At 48.1% G+C, this 21,558-nt stretch overlaps 1 protein-coding gene across 1 annotated transcript in view; it reads right to left on the minus strand.

Annotated features, from left to right (window-relative positions):
- Positions 1–345: 345 nt before the first annotated feature.
- FRMPD2 (FERM and PDZ domain containing 2) overlaps positions 346–21,558 on the minus strand; it is a 58,661-nt gene continuing 37,448 nt past the window's right edge. Inside the window, exons 14-26 of the mRNA XM_074999577.1 lie at positions 20,770–20,980; positions 19,001–19,104; positions 17,130–17,222; positions 14,823–14,930; positions 14,591–14,707; positions 12,943–13,178; positions 10,190–10,294; positions 8,646–8,739; positions 7,782–7,867; positions 7,464–7,611; positions 5,487–5,701; positions 1,101–1,199; positions 346–717 (exon numbers count right to left, since the gene is read on the minus strand). Coding sequence (XP_074855678.1) covers positions 346–717; positions 1,101–1,199; positions 5,487–5,701; positions 7,464–7,611; positions 7,782–7,867; positions 8,646–8,739; positions 10,190–10,294; positions 12,943–13,178; positions 14,591–14,707; positions 14,823–14,930; positions 17,130–17,222; positions 19,001–19,104; positions 20,770–20,980 — 1,988 coding nt within the window. The remainder of the gene's footprint in view (positions 718–1,100; positions 1,200–5,486; positions 5,702–7,463; positions 7,612–7,781; positions 7,868–8,645; positions 8,740–10,189; positions 10,295–12,942; positions 13,179–14,590; positions 14,708–14,822; positions 14,931–17,129; positions 17,223–19,000; positions 19,105–20,769; positions 20,981–21,558) is intronic.

A 21,558-nucleotide genomic window follows, 5' to 3' on the forward strand; every position in this document is an offset into this window, starting at 1 on the left:
GTACCACTCTGAGCATGCATGGGGACTTTGAACTAGATCTCAGTAACTTTAATTTCTAATTAAGCCAACAGGAGTCCTTCCTCTGTGGCCCTGGCTGGACAATGCAGGTTATTTCCATAATGCATTATTCATACAACTCTCTCACAGTGCAGCTTATTGCACAGGAAGGAGGCAGGAGGTGGAGATAGCAAGCTGGCACAGGCATGAACCGCTGCCCAGGGGAAATGCTGGCTTATTCACACAGCAGTTCAAAGCACAGAGCCTGGTCTATCGCCCCCAGCACTTCATGGGGGTACAAAGTTCAAGGGACAGGTGGATGCAGCACAGGGCAGAGCTCCGTGCTTCTTACCTCTCAGCCCTTCCACTCGCATGTGGCGAGTAGCAGTTCTGCCTCATCTCTTCCTCCAGAGAGAGGAACGTCTCAGAGGTAAGGGCATCCTGACGCAGTTTCCAGAGGCGCTTGTAGGCACACTCGCTGTGAGCTCCAGGCCGGTCCCATGGCTTCTCTTGGGGTGGTTCTGAGGCCTGCTCCTCAGGAGATAAGCTCTCCTCCTCTGGAGGGTCAGCACAAGAGGCCACTGCTTGACAACCCACATGGTCTTCCAGTTCTGGAGAAGTACTGTCCCTCTCGCTAGCCACGTGAGCCACACCACCGCTGGGATCCTGGATAGCTGGTGTCACAGCCCCAAACTCCTTAGTGGGAGAAGGTGCTGGGGTCTACCAAAACAACAGAGAGGGATTAATCCAGCTTCTCCTCCCTCTCCCTTCAGTCCCTCACCATCCACATGTAGTACCCAGAGGCACTGAGCCCTCATCTGGGGTGAGTGAAGTCTCTACTCTACAGCCTGGGCTGAGAGCCAGCTGGCCTTTAGCTCATGTGGTAGAATGCAGGGCTTTAGATCCTGTGCTTGCAGGTTCTATCCCTGGGGCTAGCAACCCAGGTCTGTTGGCAATACACACATAATAAAAGAACACAGCAGAGCACACATCAACCAGCTGACCCCACAAGGCTAGTACACAGTGCTGGGCTGTGTGGGGGTGTGCAGAAGAATAGCCATGAGAGATGGCTGCAAGCACAGTCCCACACAGGCTTGCCTTACCAGTGCGCTCTGGTCTATTTCTGGAAGAAGGCCTTTCGGAGGCCTGCAGAGAAGAAGCGAGACTTGTGGCGGGGCTCCTCTCAGTAAGTGCAGGACGTCCTGCATGGGGGAAAATGCTGTTAGCCTTGTGACGTGATACACAGCTGCCATGCCCCCTTCACAATGAAAGGAGCAGCATTAATTGCACCCACAATCACTGCTCTGGCATGTGCATCTGGAGGCAGAATGAGCCCTTTTACACTAGCACTGAACTGGGCCTTCCAATGGCCCCCTGGGTCCACTGTCTCCTTGCTTTCAGGTGCAATGGGGGGACGGGTGTAATACCCAAGGTATGTAGGCCATGCAACTATAACTTAGCTGAAAAAGCCAAACTCCTTGGGTACAAACACCCCTTCGCCAGTTGTGTCCTGATCTGGTGCCTGCTATAGGAATGCTGGAGCCCTGTGCGTAACAGTGTAAAGCAAAGGCTGTGAACCAGAGGAGGCCTTGGCAAAATAATATCATGCCAGGGACTGGCTAAGCTAGTGAGCATATTCCTGACCAGACAGGATGGTGCAAGGGTACCCAGAGTTCTCAAGTAACTACGAAAGCAAGTTCCCAAGGGATGGGACAGGGACACACCAGCCGCCCATAAGAGTGGAGATGACAAGATAATGGGTGAGGCTAGTCGGAATCAGGAGCAGGGTGGTAACTAACTGTGTCGGCAGTGCACAGAACTTGAAGACATGGGAGAGCTTCTTTGCACTCAGTGTGGGGACAAAATCCTGGTGCACTGAGTAGGTATCACTGTCACGGGTGTACATGTTTGTGTTCCTGTAACTGTGAAGCCAGGGCGCTAGGACTGTGCTTTGCTGCCAGTATACCTGGCCGGGTGCCTTGGCCACCAAAGTGAGCCTGTGGTCTCTGTATGGGTAACGTCCAGATTACTCTGAGTAACAGCTGAGTAACTTCCACAGCTGGCTCAGCAGCTGCATTCTCTGCCGGTGCAGCTGACATCGGAGTTCCAGCAACAGCAGCGCCAAGCAGGTACAACAACCCTTCACAGTGCTGATGACAGGAACAATCACCAAAAAGGCCAAATCCTGACTTCTGTGTACATTGGATAAAGGGCTGAGCACAGGGCCTCTAGAGAGGAAGGGAGCTGGAGAGGACAGAACCCTCTTCCGCAAGCCAGGGGCAGGGAATGATGTACACCTGCCGCCTCCCTGGCTGGCTACGCAGCTGCTGCATGTTGGTGTGTAGTCACAGGCTCACTGGCCACAACACGATTTTTTTCTCTGTGGACTCACTGGAGTGGTGATGGTTGGTACACGGGGTAACTGCCTGGGCTCTGTATTCTGCAGTGGGGGAGGTGCAGGTTGGCTAGTAGGAAAAACTTTCACCAGGAGGGTGGTGAAGCATTGGAATGCGTTACTGAGAGAGGTGGTGGAATCGCCATCCCTGGAGGTTTTTAAGACCTGGTTGACAAAGTCTGGCTGGAATGATTTAGTTGGGGTTGGTCCTGCTTTCAGCAAGAGGATGGACTAACTGATCCCTGCATGTCTCTTCCAGCCCTAGGATTCTACTGTGCCTCTCCACATGTGCAAGAACTGTGCTAAGTCCACTGGGTTTTCTGGCTTCAGTGCCCTTTCGTGCCTGGGAGACCCATCCCTAGCAGTGTACAGGGAGGATCTGGCCAGATATGGGGAGGCAAGTGACCAGAGGCAACGTGAATTCAGCAGGCAGACAGAAGGCCTGAACCAGCGCAGACCATCTTAGCCCCAGCCTGGCCCACTGCCTGGTGAGCTCTGCCAGAGACCCTTCTCCACAGACACAGCGTGAAGCCCCAGGAGCATATTCCCTGCCCCAGCTGCACATTGAAGGTCTTGATCCAAAGCTACGTGATGGTGACATCGTCATAAACAAGGGATGGGTAAACCACTTGGGGTTGGGAGTTCAAACAAGGACCCAGACACTGGGATACTCGTGGAAGGCTAGTGGAGCAGGCTTCCCTGTGGGATGTCTAGCACAGCCTGCTCCTGACCCAAATGAGGATGGGGTAGGAGTAGTCCCCTAGAGCCGTTCCTGCTGTCTGCTTTGCTCGGAAACTGGAAATGCACGAAGGAGACGAAGAACATTTCTCACTTCAGGCTTGTTTTCTAGGGGTATGTCTATGCAGCAGAATTATTCCAGAATAGTTTTATTCCAGAGTTGTTGTTCCAAAATAAGATATTCCGGAATAATGCATCTATACTACAGGGAAGCCCCGGAATAGGTAAAATTTATTCCAAAATAGTGTGTCCACACACAACAGAGCCTATTTTGGATTAGAAATCCTGCTTCCAGGGGCTCTAATGTGACATACGATGTCTGCACAGCAGAAATATTTCAGAAAAAGCTATTCCAGAATAGCTTATTTTGAAATAGCTCCTATTCCTTGTCTATACAGGCCCTATTCCAAACTATCTATAGGCGTTATTCCTCATAGAATGAGACTTGCCAAATTTGAAATAAGCCATCCGCTAACTGAAAATTATTTTGAAATAGGGGTCGTGTTGTGTAGACGCTTGCAAAGTTATTTTGGAATAGGGGCCATTATTCTGAAATAATTCTGCAGTATAGACACACCTGAGGTGTACAGGGGAATAGATGCACTGACAAGAATGTCCTCTATTGGGCACTGTGAAGGTTTCTTACAGGTTGTGAGCAGCCACAGACAAGATGGTTGAGCTGAGGGCAGCAGTAAGGGGAACCACAGAGCATGCTGCCAGAATGTCCCTCTTTTATACGCAAGGCAGAAACCCTACAGACCCCTCAGGCTGTCAGCACAATTGCTCCATGCTTCGCCCACAGAGGAACATGGACGGCAAGAGCCACAGAGGAGGTTTTAAAGTGTGATTCTGTCCTGGAATATGGCAGCTGGGGGTTCTGTATTTCCTCTGTCTCACTGATTTCTGGGTCAGAGATTCACCATTTGCCAAGCAAACTAAGGATTTTCTTACAGCCCGCAGTAGAAACTCAGCCTGGGATGTGACAGTCCAGCTACGCTCTTTGTCTGGGCCTTCAGTAGTGACAGGGTAGATCAGGGAGACAAGATTCATTTCACATTTGCACCCATGCAACCCCACTATCTTCAGTTTCACCTTCAGTGGCACCTCTGTTAACCTATGTGGGCTACATAGTTATCTCTGGAGGCTTCCTTGGGCGTCACTGGAGGACTAATTTTGGAGTGATGATGCAAAAAGGGGAAGGGGCCCAGCTTGCCTCCCAAATTCCAGGCAGGATTTGCACAGCTGGCTGTTTTCAAACCATACGTTTACATATCACCCGAGCAGACCTGAACCTGAAATCAGTGTGGTGTGGTCAATAGGGAGCCCTACGGTGTCATTTAGACAAGACAGCACCCTCCAGCAGAGAAGCTCAAAGCAGGTGAACAGTGAGTTATAATCTTCATTTTACACAGGTGTAAGCAGCTTGTTCATGGTCACATAAAGCATCAGTGACAGAACTGGGTAAAGAACCCAAGTCTTCTAGGGCCCTCTCCCTTGTTCTAACCATTTAGGAACACTCCTGTCCTTTCAGTCAGAAAGTGTGATGCTCTGCCCCCATATTGTTCTGCAAATATGTTTTGAATATGAATATGCATAACTTGGATATGCTTTATGCAAAATGGAGCAAGTAACCTATCACTCAAGAACTTGTCATCCCCGGAACGTGTATATTCTGTTTGTGTGCTTGTATCTTTTTTGTATGTGAAATTAGAAATATGAAATGTAAACCTGTCTATTAATCTAGGTCTTCTAGTGCACGCCACTTGTGGCACTTATGGAACTTAATGGCCCCATGCTCCAGACTATGAACTATAAATAGTCTTATTCTTCCTTTAAATCTAAACTACAGTAGATCCTACAAAGACATGCGACCTTGCCACCTGGTGCTGGAATTCATCTTGAATTTTGTATTTTTCCACAGGGTGGGGAGAACTGAACAAAGACTACCCATATAAGACTATTGGTGTAAATCCAGAGAAATGCCCATTCAAGACAATGCAGTTGTTCCAATTTTACTCCACCACAACCTGAAATTAGAATCTAGCACATGGTATTTAGTGTGACGATATAAAACTCCCATGAGCTAAAGGGAAAGGATTGTCAGCTTGTGTCCCAAAGCAACACAGACTCAACCTTATTAACCAACGTGTGTTTGCCAATGGATTTTGTATGTCAATAGCGGTGAGCAAGGAAATTGAATAGCGGAGGAAATTCTACATCACAATTTTATCCAAACTCAGTACAATGGTGTTTCTACTGAGCCCTTCAGGCCAGAATAAAATAGTGTGGTAAACTTCATTTACAGTTAATTAATATGTTACACAGTGGGAGGCCCAATCAGAGCCCTGTTTGGTACCTGATATGACAGTCCTTGAACAGGTTTCTCATTAACAGCTAAAATGACATCTCCGACTTCAATCTCTCCATTCTCTTCAGCTGGCTGCCCTGGAAACAGTCTTTTGATTCTCACAATCTCTCCTGGGAGGTGCTCGCACTCCTCTCTTCCCATCTGCAGAAAACTAAAGCCAAGGCCACTGGAGTTCTTCCTCAGATTGACCTCAAAGGTGTTATCTGTCCAAAGAGGGGACAGGAAACTGAGTGGGCTTCATGGCACACACATCCTCTGAAGTGGGACGACCCACTCTGCCTCAGCAGATCCAACCTCAGTTTGCAGCAGAGGCATCCGGCTGCCTGTCGGTAATAGCCAAAAGAACGTTTCTAACCCCTGGGAGCCCTGCACTGCTGGCGGGAGTCAGAGGGGCTGAGCTGGGTTCTGCTCCACTATGTGCATCCCCAGGTGCAGTAAACCCCAGTCGGTTGCTCCTGTGCCTGGCCACCGAGGCAGAGGAACATTGCACTGTGGCAGAGGAAGACAGCATCTGCACCGGGCCTGGGCTCGCTGTAAATTCTATGCAGACCCCAGTGGGGATTAATAGTCCAGGTTGAACCACTCTACTCAGGCACCCTCGGGACCTGACCGGTGCTGAACCAGAGAATTTGCCAGACCCTGGGAAGTTCATATGGTCTAGCACGTTACCAACACTTCCCCTGCTGACTGGGCTCTTAGAAGGCATTCAGGGTAAATTACAGCTAAAGAACATCATAGAACACTGAGAGCCAGGACTGGTGGCGGGAACAAACTGTATGGGACTGTGGGAGATGTGGCCACATCCATGATAAGTGGGTACTCACCTCACTAAGTTCAGGCGAGACCACAGGGATGTTGCCAGCCCACAGAGTGCTGGACTAGAGAGGTTCAACCTGTATAGTTTCTGAGCCTATTTCAGGTGACTGTCACCAGCACCAGTCAGGAGTACTGGGGAAGCTACTAGAGTAAATCTAGGGTCAAGCAGAGCAGCATCACACCCACCGTTTTCTTCCAGGCCAGAGGGATGTGTCCTACTCCCAGACATATAGGGCTAATTCCTGGGTTTTACCTCCAGAGGGGTGCTGGGAAGGAGGTGAAGGAGCAGGAGACTGGGTGCACCTTGCAGACTGAAAGCTTTGGGGCGGGAGGAGCATGGTAAGAGGTGGGACCTGCTAGACCTTCAAATAAGGGCAGTAACAGCTCTCCTCAGCTCTGGGTTTTCTGCCAGGGTAAGTGCACCTTAGGCCACAGCCCTGCCCCAGGCACTCCTCCTTTGGCAAGAGTAGCATGGCCACTGGGCCCTTGTGCTCATGGCAGAGTCTGGCTGCTGCTGGCATGAGCATGTGATGAAGAAGGAAAAAGAAGTTGTTTGCCCCGCCCCGTCCAGTGCCCTGGCATGTGTCCCTCCATCACGTAACCATGCATACGCACCTTTTGAAACGGGGGGTAAAGCAAAAAGTGCCATTCACAAGACCTGCTAGCAGTGTTCCCTGTAAGCTGAGCACTTGGGTGGCCGCCCAGAAGCGATTCAAGTGCCGCCCAGACAGCAGTGTGTTTTTCAACTGGTAGTGCACACCAGCACATGTCTTGGTGCACATAACAAAATTTATTCCACCCGTGGAAGTTAAAAAAAAATTAGAGGAAACACTGCCTGCTAGGCCTGATTTTGCTCTTGCTTACACAAGGAGTTATTTTGCTGAGCTCAGTAGGGTTACACTGGCTAAATTAGTTGTGCTGGAGCCCAAGATACTTCAGAAAATAATTCACTTTAAATCCTGCACCATACATCACCTGTTATGCCTCTACTTTTTCAGTACGTAATTTATGCTGTCTCATTGGCAGAAAATATTTTGGGATATCCTTTTGTGACTAATGCAAATCTCGCATGGTCTTTCATTCACTTCTTGCAGAACAGAATGAGGACAGTGAGATGAAGACATGCCAGGTCCCTTTCTCATGGCTCACCATCTGTTGCAAAGGAGTAGCCATTGGGACCGGCTGAGAAAGGCGTTGCCAAGGAAACAATCGCAGATTTTGCCTCCGTTCTGTCTCGAGCGGCTGGACGCAGCTCTGAACGTTTGTGCCGTCCCCTTTGCAGAAGCAGCCTGGCAACCTAATAGGAGATGATGGACAAGTTCCACTGACACTGCATTGTCAGCATTGGCTTTTAATTTCCCCCTAGCCGCCCAAGAAGGAGATAAATGTCCCTGAGCCCAGTTCTGCCCCCATGACTCACATGAAGCAGTCCCCAGCTCCATCACTGAGATTGCCACGTCTACAAACCTGGCCAGATTTCTTCAGGCATTCCACAGCCTGCTTGTGCGTGATGCCACGGAGGCTGATCCCATCCACCTCCAGCAGCCGATCACCTGGGACCAGACAATGAATGAGCTGCAGGTTCAAATGCTCTCGTCTGGCAACATCCCTCATGCAGCAGGACAATGCATGTTGCTGGACCAGAGAGTAACAGCGGCACCCTGGCTGAGGGAACTCCGGCAGCCCTGCAGCTGGAAGCCAGCTGGGGTGCGGAGCCCTGCGAGCAGACCTGCAGCCCTGGGACCCTGCCAGACATGGATGGGGGAAGAACCCTGACAGCCCTTTGGGGCAGCTCTGTAGGAGTGTGGGCCCCCACTCCAGGCAGTCAACCAGACCTCCCATCGTCCAGAAAATCCCCTCATGCAGGACCAATCAGATCGTGAGGGCGCTAGACGAGGAAGGTACAACCTGTACTAGCATGTTGCCAGTTGTGTCTGGGCTTGGCAGGTTAGGCTTTTCGAGGACATACTGTGTTTGCAGTACTTCCTAGATAGCCCTTGGACTGAGAGACCCTTCAAAGTAGGCACCCATGTGGCCCAGTTACCAAAAGCATCATTGAAAGGTGTTCGTTCACGCTTGCGGTCACTGAAAATACATTTGAACCCACTGGCCAGATGTGTGATTACACAGAGCTCCCTGATCTGCAAAAGGATGCCAGGTCTGGCCAGTGAGAGCTATGGGGACTGTATGTTCCAAATCCCAGACAGCTAGAAGTTGTGTTTGTCTGCCTCTCCAACCTGCAACTGCTAGCATATTCCAGATACTCCTGGAGAGAATGCAGCTGCAAACGCTTAGCTCTGCAGTGCAGAATCCTGCTGTCGAATGCCCTACCTTTCTTTATTTGTCCATCCTTATCAGCTGGTCCTCCAGGGATAACTGACTTCACATATATCGCACCATCACACACGCTAGTGTTGATCCCGCCCTGCAAAATATTCCCCCACTGTTGAGAGTTGTGCCTTAGCATGATTTTCTCCTCCCTTGGCAAAATCAAAGCAAGGTTTTTCAGAAATCAACAGCTGCTCTAGAAATGATATGTTTTTAAAATTTACAGAGGAAGGGGCGAGACTGGAAACAAACACTCATCCCCCCACTTCGTATCTAGTTTGTGACATGCTTCTCAAAGCAACAGCTACGTATGATTCTCTCTGCAAAGCATGGGGCATATCTATAAAGCTACAAACAATTATCTAATAATAATCCTTCTCCGTGCCGCTAGGTTACATCTTAAACCCCGTCAACAACCCCAAATCCCTAAATCTGTGTAATGGGCACAGTGGTTATTGATGTTTTGGAGGAGACATGAAAACAAGGGTGTGACTCCTGCCGCTTTGGAGATGTTCACAGTCCGGGGGTATTTCTCCTAAGAGAAGAGATGTTAGTTCCCAGGCCCTGGGCAAATCTCACACTCACTTAATTCCATCCTGCCAAACCGTATCCCCAGGCAATTTCAAGTGAACAAGGCTAGAAGATACACATTAGCCAAACACAAGTTATAGGGCTCATTATAGAGGTGGTCAGATGGAATTCTCCAGCCCGTGTTACACAAGAGGTCAGACTAGATGATCCAATGGACCCTTCTGCCTTTAAAATCGTCATCTGTGACATGCTGTTCAATGACTGGGGCTTTCCACCCAGGAGGCAGCTCCATTTCAGTGGTGGGTAAAATGACCTCTGGATCTCTAGGAATAGGTTAATGCCCTGGGCCCAGCAGGAGGCATTATCTCCCAGCAAAAAAAGAGGCATCATTATCATTTCTGCCCACCTGGGGACCTCTGAATGAAGGAAATAAATGTTATGTCCCCGGGCAGGCCCCAAGGTAGCTGCACTAGCAGATGCTGCTGGGGAATACTCTGAATTGGTGCCTTTCCCAGATGCCCTGGCAAGGACCTCCCCTGGCATACCCTGACACTATCAAGCATCCAGATGAATTCGGGTGGCAGGATGCTTTAGATGCTGTGATCTTTATCCAGGCTGACTTTCTGCCTTTGCAGCCCGTCAGCGCAGGTCCTGATTATGCGAATCAGGACAACTAGAACCCATGGTTTATAGTTACTTCATCAAGCATTCGGCTCTCAGGCTGAAATTCGTGTGCTGGGTATCACAGTCAGCACATCTTCCTTTACAGCCACACTTTGCCACGGGTGCTGGTTACCACTACAGCGTTAAGGATGTCTGACCCCAGAGGTACTAAGACTACTGAGAAGAGAGAGTGAAGTCTGCTCTACAGCCTTTGCTAAGAGCTCATTAGCTTTTAGCTCATGTGGTAGAAGCATGTGGCTTTAACCCCTAAAGTCCCAGGTTCAATCCCACCTGCCAACGACCTGGTTCTGTTGGCTTTACAGATGCATTGTAAGACCAACAATAATACTTGCAGTCACGCTAATTCCAAAAGTCCCATCTTCTTTAACCAAGTCCACAGAATAGATTTCATCTGAATTGCTTTCGGTGGATGGTGGAAAATGGGAGAAGTTGGCTTCCTGTCTCAAAACATAAACACCAATGAGACAAGTCTCAGAGGGCGATCATGTTAGTCTGTATCTGCAAAAACAACAAGGAGACCAACAAATTTATCTGGGCAAAAGTTTTCATGGTTTTGTGGTCAGATAAAGTGGTTTTTACCCAGAAAAGCTTATGTCCAAATAAATCTGTTGGTCTTTAAGGTGCCACAGAAGTCCTCACTGTTACTAATAAGACATTTACACAGGACTTAAAAACTATTCCAGCAGAATCAAAGGGCTCATTCCTACTCTCCTTTACACTGGTGTAATTTCAGAGGAACACCACTTATGGCCACAGCATCCTTCCACATTTACAGCAGAATGTAGACAAAAACATGTAAGCTGAGGACAGATGGGGAGGTCATTTAAGGTTAGAACTGATTGAAACTTTCCACAAAAATAGTAATCAAAATCTTGACATTTTCATAGGAAAAACCAGAAAAAGAACACAACATTTTTGTACAGCACTTCCCTCTCTTTTTTGACCAGCTCTAGCCTTGGCCAACATTTTCCAATTTCAAAATTTGGTTGAACAAAATCTGCACTTTAAACAAAAATTTCTCTAGATTCTTTTGACCCTGCCTTTTGTTGCTGTGTAGTATTGGTACAACTGAACAAACAGAATACCTTCCAAGCACTTCTGACTGAGGGGAGACCTGACTGCAGGTCTTGAATATGTTAAAGGTTGCCGTAAAGTGGATGATGTGCAATTGTTCTCCATGTCCACTGAAGAGAAGTCTGAGCCAGGGCCAACAGGCAGAGGGCACAAGGGGTTTATAGGTTTTACAGGGATTGCCTGGGTCAGATATACACACAAAAGTGCATTCAGGGATGGCGTGTGAGTTGTCTAACCAACAGCCAGAAGCCCAGTAGTCTTCACAATCATAGCAAAATATTTGTGTGGATAATATTTAAGGACTTAGGTACAATAAACTCTTTATATCCAGCAACTCCGGAACTGGGAAGTTGCCAGATATTCATATATTTGGGATAATAGAGAGGTACACCTATAACTGCATAACACTATAAAGAAAAACAAGCTTAGCTATTAAGAAACAAACAAAAACATATGCAGAGTACTTTAGTTACCAACAACAAGAGTAATGTACACTGTAAACTTATACTGTATTTGCTGTATTTATTTGTATTTACTTTCACTGTACGGTACTTATGGAAAATGTAACTTAAATTTGCTTACGGTTAAAATGCCAGTTATTTGAGAGTTCCAGGTGATAGTGCCGGATATGAAAGAATTTACTGTAGCTATAATGAAATTACATTCTAAAGGACTTTGAGTAAAGGCAGGACTTTCAGTTAAGCCAGGAGAAAATGTTCCTTTCAGGCAGGAGGCAACAGATGCCTGTCTCCCTACTTGTCCATTTGTGTACTGTACGCCTCATTACGTATGCCTATCTGAATATCGCGCAAGCAATGAAATGGGAGATTGTGAAATTACCATATGACCCCAACAGCAGTGGGTGTCCTGTTTATGAATGCAGACAAAGGATTGTTCTTGTACATCTTGGAGGGGAAGGAAATGCACTAAGTCCTTCACTGAGGAGGCACGCTGACAGCCTATCTGCCTCAAGAAAGACAGGTCGCAGCCAACCTAGCTGTAAAATGCTGCAAGGATTTTGGGTGACTAATACTCTTCCAGACATGAGACTATCTTGCTAATTAAATTTAGGCTCCAGAATGTGTATTATGATTTTGGTTTATATTGAACCATTTGTTTCTAACAGATCTACTTGCTATTACTTGAACCTCTGTGCTTCCTTAAAGGAACTTGCACTTCATTTCACTGTCAATGTGTCTAAGGGCTGTGCGGTGACTGGAAAGGGGATCTCAGGTGGAGCTGGTAAGCTGGGGTGTACTGTGCCTTCGGAAGCAGCGAATCTGCAAATGTTGTAAGTGTCCAGTGGACATGGGGCTGACCACTCCCAGGAGATGCCCCACAGGTTCGAGTGCTGTGTTGCCTGTGAGCTGACCCATGCCAGGCAAAGTTAAGGTTTCTTCATGCTCAGGGCAGGTGGCAGCAAGATACCTCACACACCTGGGTACCCAAGGGAAGCAGTTGCCCCAGGGCCTGGCACTTCAAAGGGATGTGGGGTTCCGACTGTTATCACTGCTGCGCCCTTTAAATTGCTGTTGGAGGGCTGCGTGGTGTGCTCTAGGCAGTGCCAAGGGGCGGGGTGGGAGGTGCAGGGCATTCCAGGTAGCACCGAGGGCTGGTTATCCCTGGCCCTGCCCCTTTCTGCTTGAAGCCCCACCCCTTCCGGGACCATGGAGCTCTCCCCTCACCCCTCTCTTGCGCAGGGGTTTGCAGAGGCTGTCAGCTGCCCTGGAAGCATCACAGGAGGACAAGAAGGAATCAGCTTAGTTTGCAGCAAGAGACATTTAGATTAACCCTAATTATTAGCTAAGGATGGGAACAGGTTACGTGAGGAAGCTGTGGAATCCCTGTTATTGGAGGTGATTCAGAACAAGTTAGAGAAACACTTGCCATACATGACCTAGTTTTACTTAATCCTGCCCTTGTGCGGGGGATGGAGGGGGTTCCACAAACACTTCTATGATTTTATATTTGATAAAGTGTCACAGCCGAGTAGTATCAAAACTGTGGTTACCTCTCTATCCACGCTGTCTCCTGAAAGGACTGGAAACTTGGGACCCAATTTTGGTGCTAAATTCCGAGACAGAACCTTTTCGAGTTCATCTGTATTGATGTCTGGTTCTTCGGTAGGTGCCATGTGACTGTCTTGAGCCCTTTTTCTTCCACTCTCCGCACAAGAGGTCTCAGACCCACTAGTGCTGTTTTTACTTGACGAATTCTTCTCCTCCTTCAGTCCTTCTTCAGATACGTCTGTGAAAACAGACCAAAACCCAACATTGCCAGCTGCAAACATGTGGAGTGAAAGACATTATTACGTGTTGACACTGGTGGAGGAGTTACTTAAAAAGTGGTTTTGTCCTGAAATCCCAATGAAGTTTACAAAACAAGTTTGAGTAAGCTGATACATCCATTAAAGATAAGCATTTCTGGTTAGAAAATATGGAGTAAATGCTCTCAGTTCACCTTTGAAGGAACTCCAGAGGATATTTTGCTGAGATTTTAAATAGAATAAGCCTTGTTGCTGGACTAACTAGAGCATGGAAACATTTTTAGTTCAAAAAAAGAATATTTAAGACATGTATTAGCTCCTGAAAGAGGCCAGCGTGGACGGGATTTATGAGGGAAATCACTTTTCAGTCTTCTATAATGTGACTGCTTTAACAATCTATGAACCTTTCCAGTCTGTGAAATCTTTTTTTTGATACAACCATTCACCATTTACTAAATACAGTCACTTCTGATGGTGACTACCTTTTCTTAGCCAATGCAGGTGTTAGAGCATCTTTAGGGTTTTGACTTGCCATGCCGAAAGTTTTGGTTTTTTCTCCCACCCTTCCCAGTTCGGAGTGAACTGACTGGTGGTCTGAGAGCCTCGCAGATAGAATTTCCTACTTGCCACAGGCCAGGTAAATCACACCATGGGTAGCTTTCCCACATTGCCCTCCCAATGTGCCTCAACACTCCCCTAGAGGGAGCACCAAGAGTGGATTAAGATTGGAACTTTCAACTATCCCAGGTTCAGGCTTCTATATTGTGCCCTGCACCTTAGTATTTGAGCTCCTGTGCACCTGGTTCCTGGAATCCAGGTCTGATACAGCGGTTCCTCTGTGAGCTATCAAGACCCTATGGGAATACTGAGAGGAAAAGATCCATTAGGTGGACGAGGACCAAAGGGGGTGAGTCAGAAAGAGCTGGAGGAGGAAGTTTAAGGTGCCTATGGGGGTGGGGACCCATTGTTTTCTGGGAATGCAAAGTGTGGTGCATGTGGGCCCTCGTTAGTTTTACCCTCATCCTTGTAGCCATCTCTGTGAACAAGAAGGTAGCCCAGCCTCAATGGCACCTTTGTTTCCTGGCGATTTGTGTGGGATGGTTTGTGAGGTGGGCACCTGCTGACTAAGAACTGGAGCAATGGATCCACGTGGCATCGAGAGAAGTCAACGACAACGTTCCCATTGACTCAGTGGTGCCGGGCAGAGTCCTCGGAGCACCAGCTCATTTCGCAGTGACCGCTGGACAGCTCTCTGAGATCATCACTTGGGGTAACGTGCACTCATGACTGAACTAGGCTGAATTACAACCTGTGGTTTAGAGGCAAAAGGCTCCAAAGTGCCAACCAGTGCCCATGGCCCATAGAACCATTCACCTCCCAAGCCTTATTGTACCTTTGGGTTGAGAGATGATCAGTTCCACTTCGTCAGGAGAATTCTGTACAATTTTAACCGCAGTATTAAAAGAAACACCCTCCAGGCTAACATTATTCACAGATATGAGTCGTCCCCCTACAAATAGGAATAAAGCAAAACACATTAGGAGGCGAGGGGGGAATGAGGCCAGATCAGTTCATTTTAAACCATGAATGTATTTGAATTCTAATTAAAACCTGGGGATAGTGACCTGGTTTGATATGCCCAGCTCTGTCTGCAGGTCCCCCGGGGATAATTGATGCGATAAATATTCCAAGGTCTAATTTTCCCACATTTTCTCCTCCAATAATTACAAAACCTGCAAAAGCGAGATAGTGAGAGAAGTTGGTAAAGCTGGTATTAGTAACAAAATGAACCTTTTAGGAACAAAAGCATCTTTTCCATTATCTGCATACTCTGGGGAAATAGAACTCTTGGACTTTGCCTCACCGAGAGCCAGGTTCAGCGAGCCTGTCAGTTTGCATTTAAGTATGCACTTTTTTTCACAGAGTCATAGAGTCTGAGGCCAGAAGGCTGTGATTACCCAACCTGACTGCCTGCATAACACAACCCAAAGACCTGCCCCAAAATCACTCCATGAACAAGTATTTTAGAAACACATCCAATCTTGATTTAAAATTTGTCAGTGATGGAGCTTGTGCCAATGGTTAATTGCTCTCACCATTAAACACCTTATTTCCAATTGGCGTTTGTCTGTCTTCAACTTCCACCCACCAAATTGTGTTAGACTTTCACTGTTAAACTGAAAAAGCCAATTATTAAATATTTGATCCCCACATAGGCTCTTATAGACTGTAGTCCAGTCACCCCTTAAATCTTTTTTTTCTTAGGCTAAATAATAGCTTGAGCTCCATGAGTCTATCACGGTAGGGCAGGTTTTCTAATCCCCCCTTCATTTTTGTGGCTCTTGTCTGCACCTCCTCCAATTTAACAACATCCTTCTTGAACTGTGGGCACCAGAACTGCACACAGCATTCCAGCTGTGGTCACACTGGTGCCAAACACAGAGGTAACATAACCTCTTTGCTCCTACCCATGAGTCCCCTGTTTATGCAGCCCAGGATGGTACGAGCCCTTTAGGCTACAGGGTCACGCTGGGAGCTCATGTTCAGCTGATTCTCCACCAGACCCTCAAATCTTTTTCAGAATCACCACTATCTGGGAAAGAGTCCCCACCTAGTGTAAGTAAGGCAAACATTCTCTCACCCTTGATCAGCAGTCTCCAGACATATGAGGGTCCCCCTTACCCCTGTCCCCTGGGTAGGGAGGTGGCAAACACAAGTAAGGCAGCTGAGACTGGGACCACAGGGCTGGGGCCAGGGACGGAGCGGCAGTCAGGGGCCAAGGCTGGGGCAGGGACAAGAGTGGAGTCACAAATGGACTGGAGTCAGGGCTGACGGCCAGGCCCATGGCTGGGCACAGCTCCATTCCCAGCTGTCCTGTCTGGATCCAGACCAGACCTTTCACAAATTTCAGCTTTGTTCAGACCCCAGGTTTAGTTTTGGGCTTAGGTCTAACAATGGTTCTGTATATGCTGTACGAACTCCCCACATGGGTTGGCAGCTGGCTTTGAACCCAAAGTTTTCAGCACAAATGTCTGTCATTTAAGAATTCAAAGTGTAACTCTACTAGCTGTCCGCAGTAGTAGACATTTTGCTAGTGTATTACATAATGTAACATGAAGGCTGCACAGTCAGGCACTCAAAACTCAGATAATATCCAAGCTAAGGTTGCATAGTCAGCATGCAGCTAAGTGAGCTACCTAGACAGCTGCAAAGTGCATGCATTTATGCCATGTGTTGGCACAACATGCTAAACAAAACCAAACCTATAAAGCCCAAGTGGCATTTCCCAAGTGACAGACGTCCATCCACAATCTAGCACTTTTGGTTCTCCACCCAATGCCTGTCTCTTTAGGTCACGGCAAATTTCTTTGAAATGAGAGGGGCTGACAGCTACCGGGCGGCTGAGGCAAGGTGTGGGGAGGAACAGCTACACCCCTGTGAAGGGGCGGAGCCTTGGAAAGAAGGGGTGGTGCCAAAGGGAGTCAACCCCCAGCACCACCCAAAGCAAAGGACTAGGTCTCGCCCCTCAGCCCTCAGAAGTTGCATGGAGCAGCAAAGTGATGCACCTATGGTGTTTCAAAGGAGCCCAGAGCTCCCAACCACCGCTATTGCGACTCCTGAAAAAAGTGGCTAACGACAATATTTTGCCCTTTTCCGCCTGTGGACTCCAAGTGCTATCACAAAATTTGGCAGCCACATGGGACAAGCAAGTTACCATCTTGCCCAATTTCACACAACAAATATCAGCACTGGCAAGCCAGCTACGGATAGAGACAAATTGGCGGGATTTCTGACACTTCCTCTGGGAACAGCTCGTACTACTGTTCCGTTCAGTAGACAAGTAAACACAGTATTGAACAGAGAGAAAGAGTAAATCTGTATGTACTCAGACAGCCCTGGTAACACACCTGCCATTCATGCCCTTTACTCACCAAAGCCATGTTTCGAATCTCGTTTTAAGGTGACACAAATGATTTCCCTTTCCAGTCCAGCCAGCGTGTTCTCTCTTTGGCTGACTGGGGAACCTGGGGTGGCAGAAACAAACAGCTGGAATAAACAGACAAGTGCAGACAAGGGGAGGACACTTACCTTCTGTGTCTAGAAGTTAGGAAGCTGTCCTCTTAATTTCAACATTATTATCCATATTTTTACTTTGCTAGGATGTAGATAAGAGGTGCTAGATGGAGAATCTTGGAGACTGGACTCCTGTACGTATTTACAGTGTAAGTTTCTTCCACAACTTCCCACCTATACATAGTTCCCCTTGTTTGGAAGGTAGAAGGTGAGGGATCATCTTTCTGTTCTGTTTCTACAGCACAAGAGGTTTCCAGTCCATGACTGTGGCTCCCACGCGCTACAGTACTACGCCTAGAAAAGTACAGCACCTAGCACAATGGTCTATGACTGGTGCTCTGATAATACAAAGAATAAATAGCAGTAAGGGGCCTAGGCCAGCCTGGGATCTTTAACAGAGTTTATGGGACTTAGGAACCCAAATCCCACTACACGTAAGGCCTGGGGTCATAGAAGATAACAAGGTACTGCTGCACTTAGCATTACAATACCTAATGGACTTAGTAGCTGAAGTCCAATACACTGTCAAGGGGATTTTGGCTACTAAATGCCTAAATCCCTATTGAAAATGAGATTTTGGCTCCTAAATCAGCTAGGCATTGCCACAGCAACAGCCCAGAAACCCTGAAACACTTTCTTAAACCAGGGCCTTCATCTCCACGCCCTCCCTGGCAAAGGAGACAGATGCTGTAATGCATGGGTGTCCAGTATGTTCACCATTCACCACGTGGCAAACAGGATGCTGTGTTGTGGTGAACACAGGGGTGGCCAGCTTATGGCTCTTGAGCTGCATGTGGCTCTTGGAGCCTTTAAATGTGGCTCCTCCTGACAGCCACATGCCAGGAGTGCCATCGGCCCACTCAGCACATGTGCCGCAGCCCTTGGTGGGAGAAGTGCATGGCGGCAGCCCTGGCGGCAGCTCTGGGAGCTCTGGTGAGTCACTGGCATTAAATTAGAATGGGGGACTGGGGGGGGCTGACTCTGAGGGAGGGGGAGGGCCTTTATTTAGGGGGAGGGACTGGGAGTGCCTGACTCCATAAAGTTTTATATAATAGAATGTGGCAAATATGGAAAGATGACAACCACAGGGGTGGCGATCTTTGAATGCCTATTGGACACCACTGGTGGAACAGGACCCAAACAGCACCAGTCATGGCGGTGGCTTTTGGATGGGGTCCCCGGCCATACCACATCACTTACTGCCCTGTAGCCACTGGAAGCGTGCCTCCGCTCTGAAAGGGGCTGTGTGACAATTACACCTTTGGCAGCTCTGGCCCTGACCTGTCTGAGAGTCAAAGGTGCTGACTTCAGTGCCCAGTGTCACTTTCTGTGACTTTTTCACTCCTGCTGGGCCAGCACGGACCTGTCTCTGCCGCCCCATGCAGCAGCCATGGAGTTCCACTGCAAGGCCAAAATCCGCCTCACTGGCATCCTCACATTGGGTCTTCAGGTACAGCTGAGCAGCCTGGCTGAAGACAATAGGGCACCGCAGAGGGAACAGCCAGGCCTGCTGGGTCATTGTGACTTGAGTCAATGCACAGGGACTAGAGAACCCAGCTGGTGCTGCTGAGCTCAGGGTTAGCCTGCAGGCCTGGGCATGACAGCATTGATCATTTATACTGTAAAGTGAGGAGCTCTGATCTGCAGTCAGGAGACACTAGGAACCTGGGGCCCATCTTCTTTCTAGGTCCTAGCTGCCCCCGAGTGTGTCACAGACTGTTATACTCACTGCTGGCTGTATTGGGCGCTGAATGGATAGAGAGATAGTCATAGCTCCGTTGTTTTTCATTCAGACTAAGGTGGACTTCTGACTGGGACAGTCCGGAGTGGGAGCTGGGGGCAACAAAGGAGCCCGACGTTAACGAAAAAAATCGACAACAGCCCTGTCCCAGCTTCAAAAAGCTTTTCAACGCAGAACCAAGACAGGAGCAGAGAAATTCCTGGCTCCTAGACATGTGCTCTGGCCACTAGATCTGCTGGGCTTAGTCTGGCTGGCAACAGCTTTCGACTGATATGCACTACTCCCCGGCTCAATAAAGGACAGCTATGGGGCACCCACCCCACACAAGCCCTGAGTGGGTTCATGTTGTCCCAAAGCAGCCAGGTGACTTAAGACACTGCAGCTGTAGAGGAACCAGAGACTCCAGCTGAGGGCTAAGCAGGACTAGGAGTGTAAACCCAGGAGGTCAGAGTAGGAATGAGGCTTGCAATCATTTCTAAATGTGGCTGCTTTCAAGGGTTTCTTACTGCAGGACCCCTTCTGTGTCTGCCAGTAGTTCTCTGTGGCGCAGAGATATTCAAATATTTATATGCCCCAATACTGGAGCAAACAGGACCCTCCTGGGCTGACATGGGAGTAAATCGGCAGAAGTAACTTTTCACCTGTGATGTTACTGGATTTTTAAATTGCATGTGGAAGCCATTTATGTGACCATTGTATATAGTGGCACCAAATCTTATGCCAAGGGGCCAAGTGAGGTGTCTACTGAAAGCTGGCAATGCCCTAAATCTGTCTAGGTTACTTATATGTATGTGCCATGTTTATCTGTGAAGTTATAGATATTGGCTCTAGAATTGTATTAGAAATGTTTTAGAGCCAAGAGGACACTACGAGAGGCATGATCTCCTCCCTCGCCAGGACGATGGACTAAGACAAAGGGACAGATTCCCAGATGTCCAATACACATCTCAGGAATGTGGGACTTTCCTCTGAGGCTGCAACAAATGGCAACATGCCAGAGTTATCCACCTATCCTGGTAGTAAGCCAAGACCTAAGTGAGAAGAAAGGAATTTTCCCTCCACATAGAAAAAACTATATGATGGGCCCTGGCAGAGACCCTCTTGGTTCCTTCAGTCCTCATGATTTAAACGTGTCTGAACTGGGGGGCTCATCTCCCAAAAGGATACTTGCAAAGACTTTCAAGAATCAGCATATAACATCACTGGCCTGCATCAATAGCTGTAACTGATGCCTGTAACATATCACTTTAACAATTTCTCTCTCACTCTGCTCTTTCTTTCTTTGTTAATAAACCTTTAGAATTTACATCTGAAGGATTGGCCCAGCATGTTGTTTTGGGCAAGATCCAAGTATACATTAACTGGGGACTGTGGCTGGACCCTTTGGGGCCTGGAAGAATCTGTGTGGAGTTGGTGAAATAGGTTTTAAGAATCTCTCACCTGAAAGAGGGGGTGTTGGTCTGGGCTGGTACAGCAGCTGGGAAATCTGTGCATTTGCTTGTGTGACTTTTGTGGCTGGTTGGATTTGCCTTAGTGAGAAGGAAATCTCAGCCTGGGGATGAAGTGGCCCCATTTTAAGCAAAGATAACCTGGACTGATTTCCTTAGTTGCGCTAGAAACCCCATCATATTACAGTACCTCCTTACAGTGTCCTGGAATCTGACACGCCATCAGACAAAAGTTTTAGATAATAAGCAGAAGTACAATTGCTGAACCAACATCTGTCATTTTAGAGGGGAAAGGCCATTGAAACCTACCTGCCTAGGTTGCTTTTGTCTCCAATCCCATTGCTGGTTTCCACACTGACATTATCGCAAGACTTGCTAAGCATCCCAGCAGCCAAGTGTTCCAGGTTGGTCCCATACAGCATGTTTTCTGAGCAGGACAGTCTCTGAATCAGGGCAAGCTGTTCTTGTTGAGTCCCATATGCAGAATTTGATTTGACTACTTCCATGAACTTGCTGTCCTCTGAGGTGGGGGAAGGGGAAATGAGAAAAAGATAAAGCCACTGACTTTTTTCCAGCCTTTGCATGGTCGGAATTGCTTTCTGTCTAGCTTTTTCAACACCCAGCCTTACCAAACAGTGTTTCTGCTATCCCTAAAGCTATCAAGAGGCTGGGGTGTGAGAAAGGGGTTTTAAACATGTTCTGTCCTACCCTGGAAAGTACCATGTTTTCCATTCGGATTTGGCCTTTGATTCATGCAAACTCCGCTGCACAGTCACTCTCCCCTAAGAAGATGCAGCGTGCAGCCCTGTTCAGCCTCAAAGTAAAACCACTGGTTCCCTGCCGATAGCCAGATTTTGGGACTGCTGACAGTTGGCACGGGCCTGGGGGCAACATGGGACGATGATGCTGGCTCCCTGCCTTGGGAGTGGTGGGGCCAAGTGCAGAAGGGGCGGGGCTCAGTGCAGTGAGCCGTGGGCCCCCTCCCACGCCTTCTGAGCCACAGGCTCCAGCCACCACTGCTGGTACATTGGCAGAGATGGCAGCTGGTGCTCCCTGAAATGCCGGTTTGGGGGACAACTGCCCAGTTTGCTCCCCAAC

This window comes from Carettochelys insculpta, chromosome 7 (genome assembly GCF_033958435.1).
Source record: "Carettochelys insculpta isolate YL-2023 chromosome 7, ASM3395843v1, whole genome shotgun sequence".
Taxonomy (NCBI): Eukaryota; Metazoa; Chordata; order Testudines; family Carettochelyidae; genus Carettochelys; species Carettochelys insculpta.